This window comes from Mastomys coucha, unplaced genomic scaffold, assembly GCF_008632895.1.
Source record: "Mastomys coucha isolate ucsf_1 unplaced genomic scaffold, UCSF_Mcou_1 pScaffold20, whole genome shotgun sequence".
NCBI classification, from domain to species: Eukaryota; Metazoa; Chordata; class Mammalia; order Rodentia; family Muridae; genus Mastomys; species Mastomys coucha.
The window spans coordinates 82,113,706-82,127,947 of record NW_022196903.1 but is presented as its reverse complement, the minus strand read 5'-3'; the positions used below and the strand labels follow the sequence as shown (position 1 = coordinate 82,127,947).

Below are 14,242 nucleotides of genomic sequence, written 5' to 3'. Positions count from 1 at the left end.
CGTCAGAACGCTAATTCCAGAAAGACTCCCCCAACAATCTGTAGTCCAATAATCACATCATTATCATCTTTATTTGTGCCCCAAATATAGTTTTATTTTCCTTCTCTTTTTTGCTTTGTCTGAAGTACTTTTAAGGAAATGTAAGAATGAGGCCATTTCCCTCCATACTTCAGCAGGCATCTTTTACTAGGTGGCTGGGTTAGCCCCGCCCCATCTCCATCCCGCCCCCATGCTGCTGTATTACCCAATGATCACAGTGCTGCCTACTGTCACACCAGATCCCAGGTGGCATCAGGAAGCCTCTCTGACAGTTCTTTTCCATCTCCATCCTACTGTTCACCCTTCAGTGGTGTTCCGGGCAGGTACACACCTTCTGTAATCTCTGCTCTATTTAGATTCCCTCTCGCCCTAAACCATGGTTAGTTAATGTACACACTCTAGAATGTTTGGGTGGACACATACTCTTACTTATTTGGCACAGGGTTCTGTGTTTCTGTGGTTAAACTCACTGATCATACTATCTAGCTTGCTCAGAGCAGTGTTCCACTAAGCGAGTTTATCAGCTTATCTGGACCCATTGCTTTCCCTATGTATGAATGGAGAAACCAGTGAATGTTTCTTAGATGGTTGTTCAAAGGACTAGTTGATTATCTCAACAGCTAATGTACCTGCTAGTGCCCATTAACGTAGTTATTTTATGGGCATCAGACAACCTTACACAATTGAAAGTATTTGTCCTTATATTAATAATCATGTGTTATTGTTCTGTTTTTTAATTTCTTTAATACAAGATCTTCCTCTGCCCAGGCTGGTGCTGACTGTCTGGGCTGCAGTGATCCTCCTGCCTCATCCTCTGTACCACTGTGTCTTGGCTAGCTTTATGTCAGTTTGACACAAGCTAGAGTTACCTAAAAAGAAGAAATCTTAATTGGGAAAATGCCTCCATAAGAACTGGCTGTGAGGCACTTTCTTAATTAGTGACTGATGTGAGAGGGCCTAACATATTGTGGGTAGAGCCACCCCTGGGCTAGTGGTCCTGTGTTCTATAAGAAGCAGGCTGAGCAAGCCATAGTGAGCAAGCCAGTAAGCAGCACCCCTCCATGGCCTCTGCATCAGCTCCTGCCTCCAGGTTCCTGCCCTGTTTAAATTCCTGTACTGACTTCCTTCAATGATGAACAGAAATATGGAAATGTAAGCCAAGCAAACACTTTCCTCCCAACTTGCTTTTGGGTCCTGGTGTTTCACTGTCGCAATAGAAACCCTGACTAAGACACAATGCAACCTTATTATTCTTTCAGCAGGCAACTTTTAAGTTAAGTGTTTGAACCAAAACTTTGAAAAATAAGAATCCTTTAGATGTTCTCATGGTAATAAGCAAAGAGCATCAACTATACCCCAGAGAGATAAATGAGAAGTGGGTGGTCACTAGAGTGCAGAAATTCTCTACCCCAAAGCCTGACAAAACAAATTCCAAGTCTCAAGAAACCCACAGCCCCTGAACCATTCAGTAGCATTAAAGTGGGGAGCACTGTGACCCAGTGGAGAGCTGGCCACACTGACAGTGAAGACGTCAGCCAGCAGGGAGATGGCTTGTGGAACTCACACCTCTGCTTTCTACATGAAGGAACATGAGAAGACAGCCAAGCACCGGCGGCACAGACCTGTCATCCCAGAACCTGGAGGCTGAGGCAGAAGATTGCCATGAGTTTAAGGCCAGCCTGGGCTACACAGTCCTAGTCCATTCAGGGCTGTATCAAGCACAAGCGAGCGTGCATGGGCACGCACAGGTGTGCGCTCTCTCTCTCTCTCTTTCTCTTTCTCTCTCTCTCTCTCTCTCTCTCTCTCTCTCTCTCTCTCTCTCTCTCTCTCTCTCTCTCTCTCTCTCTCTCTCTCTCTCTCTCTCTAAGAAGATGAAAGAATTCAGGAAGCAAAGCATGAAACCAAAAGGAGAAACAATCTGAAGTACAAAGAAAATGTCAGGGCACCTATATGTGAAGGCAGCAAACCCAAGCATCGGACTCTTTTCTCAGGTGTGTGTCCCTGAGACCTGTACCTCTGTGTCCTTTCTGTTACTGCACTGTACTCCAAAAGCTGTATCCCAAAGGCTTGGTCTTCAGTTTGGTGATGCTGGAAGATGGTTAAACCTTTAGGACGTACAAAGCCTACGGGTGGGTCTCTCAGTCTTGTTACCAGATCCCTAGGCACCCTTGGAGGGAGTCTGTAAGATAGCTTCCTCCACCATGGACTCCTACCATTGCTGTGCTATACTGTCACCATAGGACCCAAAACAACGGGGCCAATAATCCATGCATGAAACCCCAAAGACCGTGAGGACAGTAAACCTTTATTCTTTATAAATTATTTGCCTTGGGTATTTCGTCACAGTGCTAGAGGCTGACAAACAGCCCTAAAGACTGTGCTGCGTGCCTTTTTTGGCATGGAAGCAATGGGAATGAGACAGGCCATGTGTGTCAGGAATGTAAGCAAAGCTGTAGTGGGGCTCCATCTTGAGGCTGAAAGGAGTCAGCACCAGCCTGGAGGGGACCAGGAGGCTCCTCAAACAGAGCGTTCTGGGATTGACTAGTGAGCATCATCTTGCCAAGAGGACATCGGGTGCTGAAGAGCACAAGGTAGATGAGAAACCAAAGGAGTCTGGGTGCCCACGCTGCTGAAGCCAGGAGCCCAACTCCAACAGGCAGGCAGAGGCCTCCCGATCTCTGAAAGCTGCACATTCATGAGCTCACCACCCACATCATACGTGTCCTATACAGCACACCTCATCAGAAACAGACCACAACACCTATCTGTGTGACCCTGAAAATAGTGATTTTTTAATCAGCAAAGGACAAGTGAGTGTTTGGGCTTATTTAAATTTTCTCTCAGCAACCATCTTATTCCTCTGTTGGCATCCTTGGGGAGGGGGTGGGGTGCAGCCTCCTGTGGATGCCCAGTTCCTCACATGCTCAAGGCCTTATATGACATAACTGTTTGCACAGCTTGCACACATCTGTGAGCCTTACACCAGGACCACTCTTCCACTTTCCGCAGCCCTTTTCACCAGAGAGCTTACATGACCCTAGGGAATAGGTACACAACTCAAAATGTACCTAAAACAACTCATAAAGAGATTTCTTTAAAACACTTTTTTAGCATAGATAGAATTTTATCATCTATTATTAAAAGTTAAAGTGAATTTGCTCATGAGAGAGATGTGCCTGTTTGGTTTTGTATGAAGAATGCCATCTCGCTTGCCCCAGTGAGTATCTGAGAGTGTACCAGTTACTTTTCTGACAGCTGGGAGCCATTGCCTGGCAAAGGCGACTAATGAAGGAAGGGTCTGCTATGGCTCCAGGTCAGGGTGCAGGGAAGGCAGGGAAGATGGGGCCACAGCAGTGTGAGGTGGTGTCTGCAGTCAGCAAGCAGAGAGATAGCTGCTAGCACTCAGCTCACTCTTGCCTTCGGTGGAATGGTGCTGCCCACGTTTATTTAGAGGGGACCCTCCAGCTCGGCCAGCCCAGTGTAGGCACTCCCTCCCTCACAAGCCCATCGGTTTTTCTCCTGGGTGACCCTAGACCCTGTCAGACTGGTGATATTAATCACCACATGTCAACATTTTGCAGTTAATAGTCAAGTTTTATTTTCATCGATGCCAGGAGTGCTGTTTTGCGCAAATGCATCAACCACAAGGGCAGAAGAATGTTTAAGGCCATTTCTGAAACCATTGCAAATTCTATCCTAATCCCAAACCAAAGTTCATTTAATGACTTTTTAAATGAAATTCAAGTTAGCAAATTAAGCAGCCATTTTAAAAATCAAATAGTACAACACAACACAACACAACCTAGAGACATACATGAGTTTGAGTCTTAGATGCTGAGGAAAGCGATAAGTCTTTTATTCCAACTTAAACAATTCTGTAGTCCAGCAGGAAGGACCAGGAAGAACATCAGGAGAAGCTCTCAGCTGTGCCTCTCTCAGGGAAGCAAAGATCAGCCAAGACAGGAGACCCACAAGCATTGCACAGCTGGCTGTACCAGCAAGCCAAGCTCTCTCTCCATCACTCTGTGGAGTCCTATTTATGTCCTCCAAACATCCCATGTCCTTCATGTGCCTTGCCTCAGCACGGATCTTGACTCAGCATGTGCATCCAATCAGCCCGAGTCCTTGGAAGCAGTAACAAACTGCAGCACACCACCACAAGTTTTTTGGTGCGTTTCTCTCTGTGGGGTCCAGACAAATGGAGCTCAACTACACAATGTAAGGGGGACCAATACATGTGTGTCGTTAGCAAAGAATCCTTCATCATGTGTCCTTTCACATGCTTGCTTTAGCAGAACGTCTTCCCTCCTGTGTCCACTTCAGGGAAACACTCCTTTACATGTTTGCCCCAGCAAAGCATCATCCAACACAACTGACTCGCCAAAGAGCCCTTAAAGGTTTCCATTTCCAACCTGCAGTTCCTAACACACAGTACACAGGCTTGAATCTGGGCTGAGGTGTTTGTTTCAGGCACTGAAAACTAAAACCGGTGTGATGAATGCAGATGAACTGTCAGTGTTGTGTTTAGAACCTGGATTACCACCAGGTCACAGTGCCACACCCATGAACACTGCCAGAATGCCTTGGGTACAACACACATTTGGTTTTGATCTCTAGTCTGTGGGCATTTATAAAACTGTTGTCTCTGCCAACATTTTCACAACTAGCACATGTGGAGTCATGACCCACAGTCTAAGAACTGCTTCCACACTTCATGTGTGTGCACACTATAAACATTATGTGTGCTTACACAGAGCCAAAGACTTCTTTGCATAGTTTACATCCAGGGTTGGCTGAGCTCACAGATGCAGAACCAGTGCACGTGGAGGGCCGATGTGTTCACGGCCAGCCTGTCTTTGACATGTGCCAGGCACTGCTCTTGGAGATCACCTGTGAAAACATGCAGTCATTCATATGACCCTTGAGTTCATCCTCTGAGGCCAACATTACACAGAATGAAGAAGAGGCACGAAGCAAGGATACCCACTCTCCAAAGGGAGGCTTCACCAAATATGTCCGTCCACTCTAGTTCTGCATTGGTTGGGTTCTTTCAGTGTAAGCCACACATCTTTGTGCACTGGATTGGAAGGGTGCCTGGGCACAGGGATCCAGGTATGAAAGCACTACTCACCAGGCCTCCAAACAGGTTAGAGCAGTTCCTGATCTCCAGAGGCCTAGCCCATCTTTCCAGAGTTCACATCCTGTGCCCCTCACTCCTTGCACCTAACACTTCTCCTTCTGCTGATCTCTGCCTGGTGGTCTTCAGTCTTCTGTTGTTAACTCAGTACTGACTGCATCTGCGGGGATCTCTAGTGGGGGCCCAATCTCTGAGTGAGAAGGGGTGATATGCCTGCCTATCTGGACTCCCCACCCCTGGGGAATTGAGGTTCCACAGAGCTTGTCCTACGCGCATTCGTACTGATGATTTCTGCACTTCATTCTCCCTGTATTGTATGTAATCCATTTTGAACCTTCTGGCCTTGATATACACCAGGGGTCAGCGACTTTTTAAAAGGGCCAATCTGGGTAATCTCTATTCTCAGTCCCACATGACTTGACTCATCTCCTCCAGGTTAAAATCTCAGAAAGAATGAATGTGGATGACCCAGCCCACTTCCTGCACCACTCCTTGGTGCCCAGGCTGCAAATCAGTTCTATGTACCCTTGAGTCCATACCCACTCAGGAGCAATCAGTCATGGCTGCATGGAGGAACACATGACCACCAGGCTGCCCTTCTAGGAAAAGGCAGCCTGCCCTGGAAACCAGCTGTGGCTTGACAGATGTGCACTGAGCCCCATTGTCCAACAAAAAAAAGGACTTAGTGAATTGAAGAACAAGAAACTGGACAAATGCTTGGAGATTAAATAGCTCCATTTTTAGAAAAGTACTGAGGGTGGGAGTGTAGCTCAATGCCTAGCACATGTGGGGCCCTGGGCTCTAGGAATCCCCATACCAGTGACTGAATATTAATTGAGTAAATTACTAAATAAAGCAGGCAAGCCTGCATTTTGAATTTTTGCTTTTATTGCCACCTGCTGGCCAGAACCAATATTAGGTTAAAGTTCTGCCAAAAAGATTTCCCTTTATACTGAAAGAATTTTTTTCTTTTTTCTTTTTTTCTTTTTTTGGTTTTTTGAACTTTTTTCTAAGAAAACCTGTGGTTTCTTTAATGAAAACAAAATACTATTATAAAATTAACATTGTAGTCATAAAATGATTGTATAAAAATTTGTTTATATTTATATTTTATATGAAAACATTTTAGAAAAAACAAAGTCAAGATTTTTATAAAAAGAATAAAAGACAGGACAGATATTTTAAAATATCTTTACATAACTAAAGAATATGGAAAAACCAACATGAGAATATTAGGAGAATGAAGAGATGTATCAGCAGTTAAGAACACTCGCAGCTCTTGCAGAGGACCTGAGTTCAGCTCCAAGCACCCTGCAGACAGCTCACAAGCACCTGTCACTTCATCTTTTCGGATCTGATGGTTTTGTCTATGTGCACATAGGTGTCTCTCTCATACACATATAGATAAATAAAAGTAAATTATTAAAGGTCAACCAAACAAAACACCGAGACAGTAAAAATGGATGCCTGCTTTTGGAGGGAAGCCTGACCATCCCCTCCCTTCCACTGCATATTGTTACCACATGACCCTGGGTGCTGTACTTCATCCTGCCTCTGGGACATTGTCACATCCCTGCACTGAGCCCTGCCAAGTGTGGTTGCGTCTCTCTTCTACCTGCCTCCGGAAGTCACTGCAACCTTTCATTGCAGGATTGTGTGCCTCTGTTGTCATCCATAAGGAACACTGTGACATCTGTGACAGGTCTAACCCTACACACATCCTGGCTGAGTGTCAGAATCTGTCTGACTATATTTCCAGGGAAGGCGATGGCTGGACCAAGATCACACTACTCAGGCTGTGCTTCCTCCAGTGCACACAGAAATCAAGGCAACTCCACGGCATCCGAACATCCTTCCATCATGAGACAACCGCATATTCTGTCAATACTTAATACAACAAATAATTTAAAGGTGTATTGACTTTCATCTTATGTGTATTATTAGTGTCTGCTTGTGTGTACGTGGACCACATATGTGTCTGACGTCCCCAGAAGCCAAAAGAGAGTTTCAGATCCTCTGGAACTAGAATTACAGATGGTTGTGAGCTGTCCAGTGTAGGTTTTGGAAACTGAAATTGGGTCCTCTGAGAGAGCTGCTCATAACTGCTAGGCCATCTCTCCAGCTGTACTGTCAGGACATGTGTCTTTCACGGTCCTAAAGAACCACCATATTCAGTGGTTTGTTGATTAACGCTTGGCCCTCAAAGAGAATGTAGTTGGAGAGAGTGGTGGCAGCCTCTAGGCTTAACACTGGCATGTTGTTTTGTAACTTCCTACTCTGCTGCCTTTCAGATCGCCATGAGGTTATCTCCAAAGAGATTCTGGAGCTGGACCCTTGGGAGAACCAGTGGAATGTTGCAGCCATCAATGTCCTCATGCACGACAGCTATGACGTCTGCCTGGTAGCTAGGATGAACCCCCGAGACCTCATCCCACCGCCCTCAGATCTGATCGAGGAAGATGATGACCGCAGAGGGCAAAGATGAGGAACTCGAAGCTAGAGGAGCTACGGCGAGAGGAGCCGTGGCCTGGCAGCCATGCTTGAGCTGCTCAGAATGCAAAACGCAGCATACTGTGTGGCGCTGACATTCTCATTGCATGCATAGTGGCCCCTATGTAAAGTGGCATTGAGCAGTGGCAGGGGTGGGGGGGTCGGGGTCTTCCCTCAGGGACATCTCAGTCTGGTAAAGTAGATATGGCAGAGCAGGGCAGACAGTGAGGATTCATCGGGGTAGGACAGAGTGCAGAGGAGGCAGCACCCTGCTCTGCTTGGGACTCAAGTACTGCCAAGCAGTCCCTTGAGTGCTTTTAATGACGAGGTTGTGGGAAAGGACAGTCAAAGGTTCTCAAGAAGGAAAGCTGCTGCATCTCTGTGGCATCTAGTCCAGCCTGGCCACACTGCTTGCACACAGGATTTGCCGCTGAAAGGTTATAACTAGGTGGCCAATGTCTGAAATAGGAAGGTGCATAGGCCTGGGCCTGAGTAGAAGAGCCATCTCTCTTGGGGCTTTGCTCCAGCTCAGTCTGTCTGTTAGAACTCCCCTGAACGACATACAGCAGCAGTGCCCACTGTGGCCCTGCCTGTGGCCAAATGTTCATGCCTGGAACCCTGTTGCCATGGGCCATGGTGAGAAGATCATTCCTGGACCCAGAGGGGGGCCCCTTGGGCTTAATACTGACTGATAGACTGAGCTTGCTCTCAGCTGTACTGGACCTTCCTTGGATGGAGCTGAATGCAGCATGTCTAAACACAGGAACCCAGAGTAGGGTCGGAATGAGGAGGGAAGAGGAGTAATTGGCTACCTGCCGCCTCCTTCAGATCCCAGCCCAGGCTGGGAGGTAGACGGGGAGCTTACTCCAGCCCAAGCATCATGCACTGAGCCCTCCCCAGATATATTAGGGGTATCTGCAATTCATATTTCTGGATGCACAGCAGATCCATTTACGTGGCTGTTCTCTAACGTCACAAAAGCTCCTATGTAAGCAGTATGGATACCCTGGGATCTTCCCAGAGGCCAGCAGACCCTGCACGGAGACAGCTCTTTATCAATGTGCACTCTCCAAGTTCCAATCTCTCTGACAGGAGAGGGGAGCTCAATCAAACTGGAGCCGCTGACACCAAGGTGTTCTGCCCCCTGTCCCTGCACAGGTATGCCCCCAGAAAGCTACACTCTTAGAGGCAGGAGCCACATCTGTCTCTCTGAGGTTACCCCCTGAGTCCCTATCACAGTATCTGGCACATGGATGGAATTTCAGGTGACTGAAATAAGTAACATTTCTAAGCCAGGATCTTGGCCTCTGAGCTTGTCTGGGACTTTGAGTTTCAATATCCTCCTTGTGCCTCCCCCCAGTGGAGGGTGCTAATGTGAGGGTTCCTTTTCTCAGGGCAAATCAGAGCTGCTCCAGATAGGCTGGGCAGAAGCTCTATAGGGAGGGTCTCTGTCCCCTGAGTCCCCTCCAGAATCTCTGTTCCCGTTCACCTACCCGAGCATACTTGTCACCTGGGTCATGGACTGCAGTGTATCTTCTGAATGCACAGCCAGGGCCACGGCAGAGCTTTCCAGATCTTACCTTCCTCATATGCAGAATGGGAAGGGAAACCCCACATTCTTTACGAAGTTGGTATATGGACTGAGTGTGAAAACACTGGACGCAATGTGTTAAACAGGTTTTAACTGCCGGCTGTGTTACTGATCAGTCCTTCCTGGGACAAAGTGTAGAACAGAACCCTGGACCTTAGGGAATCTCACATCTCAGGGAGAGATGTGATGGTTTAAGGTGGTTCTAATTTCCCCTGTGCTTGGTTCCTTCGGTGGTGAATCCCTTGGGACTGTAGGCCCTTAAGATCATCAGCAGATGCCTCTGAGGCATTACCTGGTAGTGAGTACCATCCTAGGCTAGGACACCACTGATGTCTATGCTAGGGTGTATTGGAAGGGAACTTCCTAGGGAATGCTAAGGGAGGACAAAGGAGAGTGGCTGGTCACCCTGGAGCAGACATGCCCTAGAGCTGCTTCAGCAGCGGACAGGAGGCAGGAGCTGGGAGGATTCTCAGGCTTATCCCCAGCAGGTCCATCCAAGGTCTCAGATGCTTGATATGAATTCCCTTCTACATCCAGAACCCAGAGTCCAAGCTCACTAGCTCTGGGGCTCACTTTCAGCTCTGGGGCTTCTTGTCTGCCTTTCCTATTTGTGATTCAAACTGACCTGTGCTGCCCTCCTGGAGAACTATTGTTAGAGATTCCATTTGGACAGACCTTCCTGCCACCCGTCACTGGCATTGAAGGTGTTCTGACACTCGGGAAGGCCTCTTAGAAATGTCTACTATTGGGGCTTCTTATCTTTGTGACTCAGGATTGCTGGACGCCTAGTAAGAAAACACAATGGGGAAGCAATTTGGATGCTTGGCTGATAAAGGACTGCAGCTGTCAGCCATCCTGACTCAGTTTGTGCTCAGCAAGAGGCGGCATTGTTCTCAGGCTGACTTTATAATGAGGAGATGCTCTGAGTGCAGACTTATAAAATACATTTTTGCTAATGAACAATTGCCTGCATTTTGGTTTTCATATTGTGAGCGAGTGTGAGTTTTGGTTGAGCGAGAATCCTGGTGCGTGGTAAATATGGTGTTTCCAGAACAGGAAATGTCGTGTCAGTAAACATCCAGGACAGAGGCAGGCAGGTGGGGAGAATGGGCAAGGGGCGGCAGGTGGTCCGCTTCCAGGTCAGTGTAAGCGCTGCTCCTTCACTTCATGACTCCCCATTTTACACAAAACAGATTTGCAAACACAGTGCCTCCCCCTCCCACACACACACCCCTTTGAGACAGTCTTGCTATAGCCCAATCTGGCTTCAATTTTGCAATCCTCCTGCCTCTGCCTCCTGATTACAGACATGCAAACCACCTCTCCCAGCTATAAAGTTTCATCTCATGAGGAGCAAAAGCCAAACGCAGCTCAGTGGCCAAGAGCCCACATTTCCTGTGTTACTATACAACCTCAGCAGAACAAGTTATAATGAATCCAGAGACCTAAAACAGCACAGACTTATTCTTGTACAGTTACAGTCTGGAATTTAAGAGCCTTTGTGATTCTCAATGAACTAAAATCTGTGTGGTATGGCTGTGACCGACCCTTCTGGAGCCTCTTGCCTGTTTCTGCCTCCAGAATGTGCTGACCCATCTTGTTCTGAGACCCCTTCCTCTGTCTCCATCATCCAGAATGGCTGGACTCACATCTTCTGTTTCTTTCTTCTGCTTTTCAGGACTCTATTATTAAATTGGCCCACCTGAATGATGCAGGGGGACTTCTTATTTAAAGGTCAACCGATTAGCAACCTACCGGCCAGTGGTGACCTCAGTTCCTCTTTGTCATGTAACAAAACATATACAAGTTCTAGCACACAGATATGATGTGGTAGGGGAACAATTTCTCCACCTATCATACCCCAAATCCTTTATGTTGCCCACATAACATCCCCACAAATATGTAAATATCTGATTCCTCTACCTTCTCTTTCTCTGGTGTTAATACAGGTGCCTGGGTGTTGCAAGCATGTGTCCTAGGGCCGTGCTTACCTGTGAAGACACTACAGGAAGTCTTAGGACACCTCACTCCCCAGAAGGGCTCTAAGAACAAGGATGCTGGGAGCTAGCTGGGGGCTACCTCACATCCACTATGAGCCACCCATAGATACATATATACTTGTATACATATAAACTTGTATAGCAGAAGGGAAAAAGTGGTCAGAGAGAGCCAGGTCATGCTGCAGATCACCTGAATTAAATTATCCCAAAAGTCAGCCCAGCCTCTGGGCCTTTCCGGGTTTGTGAATCAACGTCTCATATCCCTTTGGGAACCATTGAAAGGCTTAACAAGTGGCACAGGGAAAAGGGGGTCACAAGCAGGAAGTAAAGACTCGAAGGGTAGGAGGGTCATAGGTCAGCATCCTAGCTGGACAGGTGACTCTGGTCCTATAATTGGGCACTCAAGAGTTAACTCATACCTACTGCACCTGGGGATGGGGCTAAGCAAACACAGTTGTCTAGTACAGGCATTTGCTGGGAGAGAATCCATATGCTGGATCCAGTTGCTACCTCATTCTTCATGAGTCTGTTATATGGGACCTGCAATAAGGCCCTGAGGGGCAGAGAAAGTCCTATTGAAAATGGCCAGCTAGAAAACAGAGGAGGGACTTCAGCCAGAGAAGCAGGTAGGCCAACTGCTGATCTTCACCTCTCTCTTCTCTCCTCCAAATCCAATCCCCCCACAACCCCCGTCTCACGTCCAGCTCTGTAGCAGATCACCTTCAGACTTTTGGTCTTGTCTTCCCTTCTCTCTTTCCCCTCCCCCCACTTTGGATGGATCACACAAATGTTCCCCTTCAATTCCCACCCCCACTCATCACTTTCTCCCAGCCCCCAACTCCAACGGGCACTTCTTTGGGAACCCACCAGCCAAGCCTTTGAGAGAAGCAAGTAAGCCAGCAAACGGGTGAGCTTCAGATATTCTCTCTCCCTTCTCTTCTCTAGATCCAGCCCACCCCCAGACTCACCCCTAGCTCTGTAGCAGACGACTTTTTGTGGCCTCTTCTCATTCTCTACCCCATTCCCAGAGGGCTAAATAGATCCTGATAGGATACCTGCTTTCCTCCCTCCTGTGGAAAGAACACCTTCAGCCCCCACCTCCTAGCCCATCTCCATTCGTGTGGGCTCCCAATACCTAGAAACACATTTTTCCCTGAACCCCACAGCGGCCATACCTATTAAACTCCCGTAAGAATTCCCTTCCAGGCAACACACAGTCACCACACTTTCCTAGGAACCAGAAAGAGCTGGTCCTGCAGATCCAAAGCTGCAAGATCTCCATGATACTGGGCAAAACAAGGAACAAAACACCCAACTAAGACAAGACCAAATATCAGCACCTAGAACTACAATCATCCCAAACCCAAATGTCTAGAAACCAGCATGAAAACTGTCAATGGGCAGCATCCCACTACACTGAGCGAGTATGTGATGGAGAGATAGATAGAAGAAAGAGAAGCAGATGCAGTGGTGAGGAACAGCTTGATGTGAGTACCCTGGGCTGCCACCTGAGACCATAGAATGGCACTGATGGCCATGTCTGAGTCTGTGACCCTGCAGCAGCAGGGGTCTATATCGATGTCCATGGCCCATGTTACCACCAAAGGCCATGAGGACATCTGTGGGCTGAGCTGCTGTCTGAAGCTACACTGATGTTCAAAGGCTGAGCTGAGCTGGCCCCACCTCTTGCCTGGGCAGTGAAGGAGAGCTAGACCTAGTGGCCTGGATGCAGAAAGCTGGCCCTGATGGTCCATGTTGGGGGGAGAGGAACAACCCTGTCCTTCACTGGCTGTAGTACATGGGAGAGCTGACCTGTCTGTCTCCCCTTGAGAACCAAGCAGTGTGGTCAAGGGAGAGATGACCCTGCCTATCATTTGGGCAGCAGGGGAGCTGGCATGCTGACCAACTCAGCTACTGCCTAGGCTCAGATCCAGGGCTTTGAGATGGCCCACCCCTACATCAAACTCATCCATGATCTGTGGGACTGTGTGAAAGGGCTGGTCCTGTAGATCAAAAGCTGTAAGATCTCCATGACACTAGTCAGCAACAGGGTATTCTAGGGGAGTTCCTGTGAGGATCTAGTATTGAGGGAGTAGCAAAAGTCAGAGACCTTGAGCCAGACCAAAGACTCATTGCAATGAATATTTGCAAGAAAAACTGTTTGGACAAAAGGCTATACTATGGGACACACTGTGACACATGGCAGCTTCCATAGTGAGATTTTGTTTTGTTATGTTTTTAATTTTGATTTTATTTTTATTTTTTGATTTCTTTTGGGGGAGGAGGTTGCAAGGATGGAAGGCAGATATGGAGAGACTGTGAAATGAGTGGGATTGGAGTGCATGTTGTGAAATTGTGGGTCTCCCTGCTCTCATGCATCATTGACCAATACAATCCACGAGGGCAGTGGGAGCAGAGACATTGAACATGGGTTTGGAATCCCTGTAAGCACCAGGACCTCACTCAGTAGGCAAATCAACTTTGCCTAAGGTGATTGAAGGCTTATCAAGTTTTGGAGAACTGATGGTAGGGACATCCAGGATGGGCAAATGTCATTGGCTGGGGGCTTAGGTACCTGGAATGCCTCATTAGCATGGGGAAACATTTTAGGAATCTCAGGTGCTGGCTGAACATATTTTATCAGGAGAAAGGAAATGGTCCTATAAACTAATTGAGGTAGAGGCATAAGTGTGGGCTTAGAATCCCCAGACAAGGTTAGAGAAGGAGAAAACCCAATAACAAAAAGTCTTCCATAATGTGACAGGCCCGGAGGCTATCCGGTGATGGTGGACTTTGATCTTAATTAACAGAGTTTTCTCACAGAAATTCACAAAAATCAATAAAAACCTTTTTTAAAAGATTTACTTATTTATTTTATGTGAGTTCACTGTTGCTGTCTTCAGACACACCAGAAGAGGGCATCAGATCCCCATTACAGATGGTTGTGAGCCACCATGTAGTTGCTGGAAATTGAACTCAGGACCT

At 47.3% G+C, this 14,242-nt stretch overlaps 1 protein-coding gene across 3 annotated transcripts in view; it reads left to right on the top strand.

The window, feature by feature from the left end:
• The window catches only part of Kbtbd12 (kelch repeat and BTB domain containing 12), an 83,513-nt gene extending 73,296 nt beyond the window's left edge, over positions 1–10,217 (top strand). For 2 of the 3 annotated variants that reach the window (XM_031382502.1, XM_031382504.1), the window contains exon 6: positions 6,827–7,090. In XM_031382502.1, coding sequence (XP_031238362.1) covers positions 6,827–7,068 — 242 coding nt within the window. In that variant the 3' untranslated portion in view covers positions 7,069–7,090. Of the gene's footprint in view, positions 1–6,826; positions 7,091–7,467 lie in introns of those variants that run through there. The other variant, XM_031382505.1, reaches the window with a different exon arrangement.
• Positions 10,218–14,242: the final 4,025 nt, after the last annotated feature.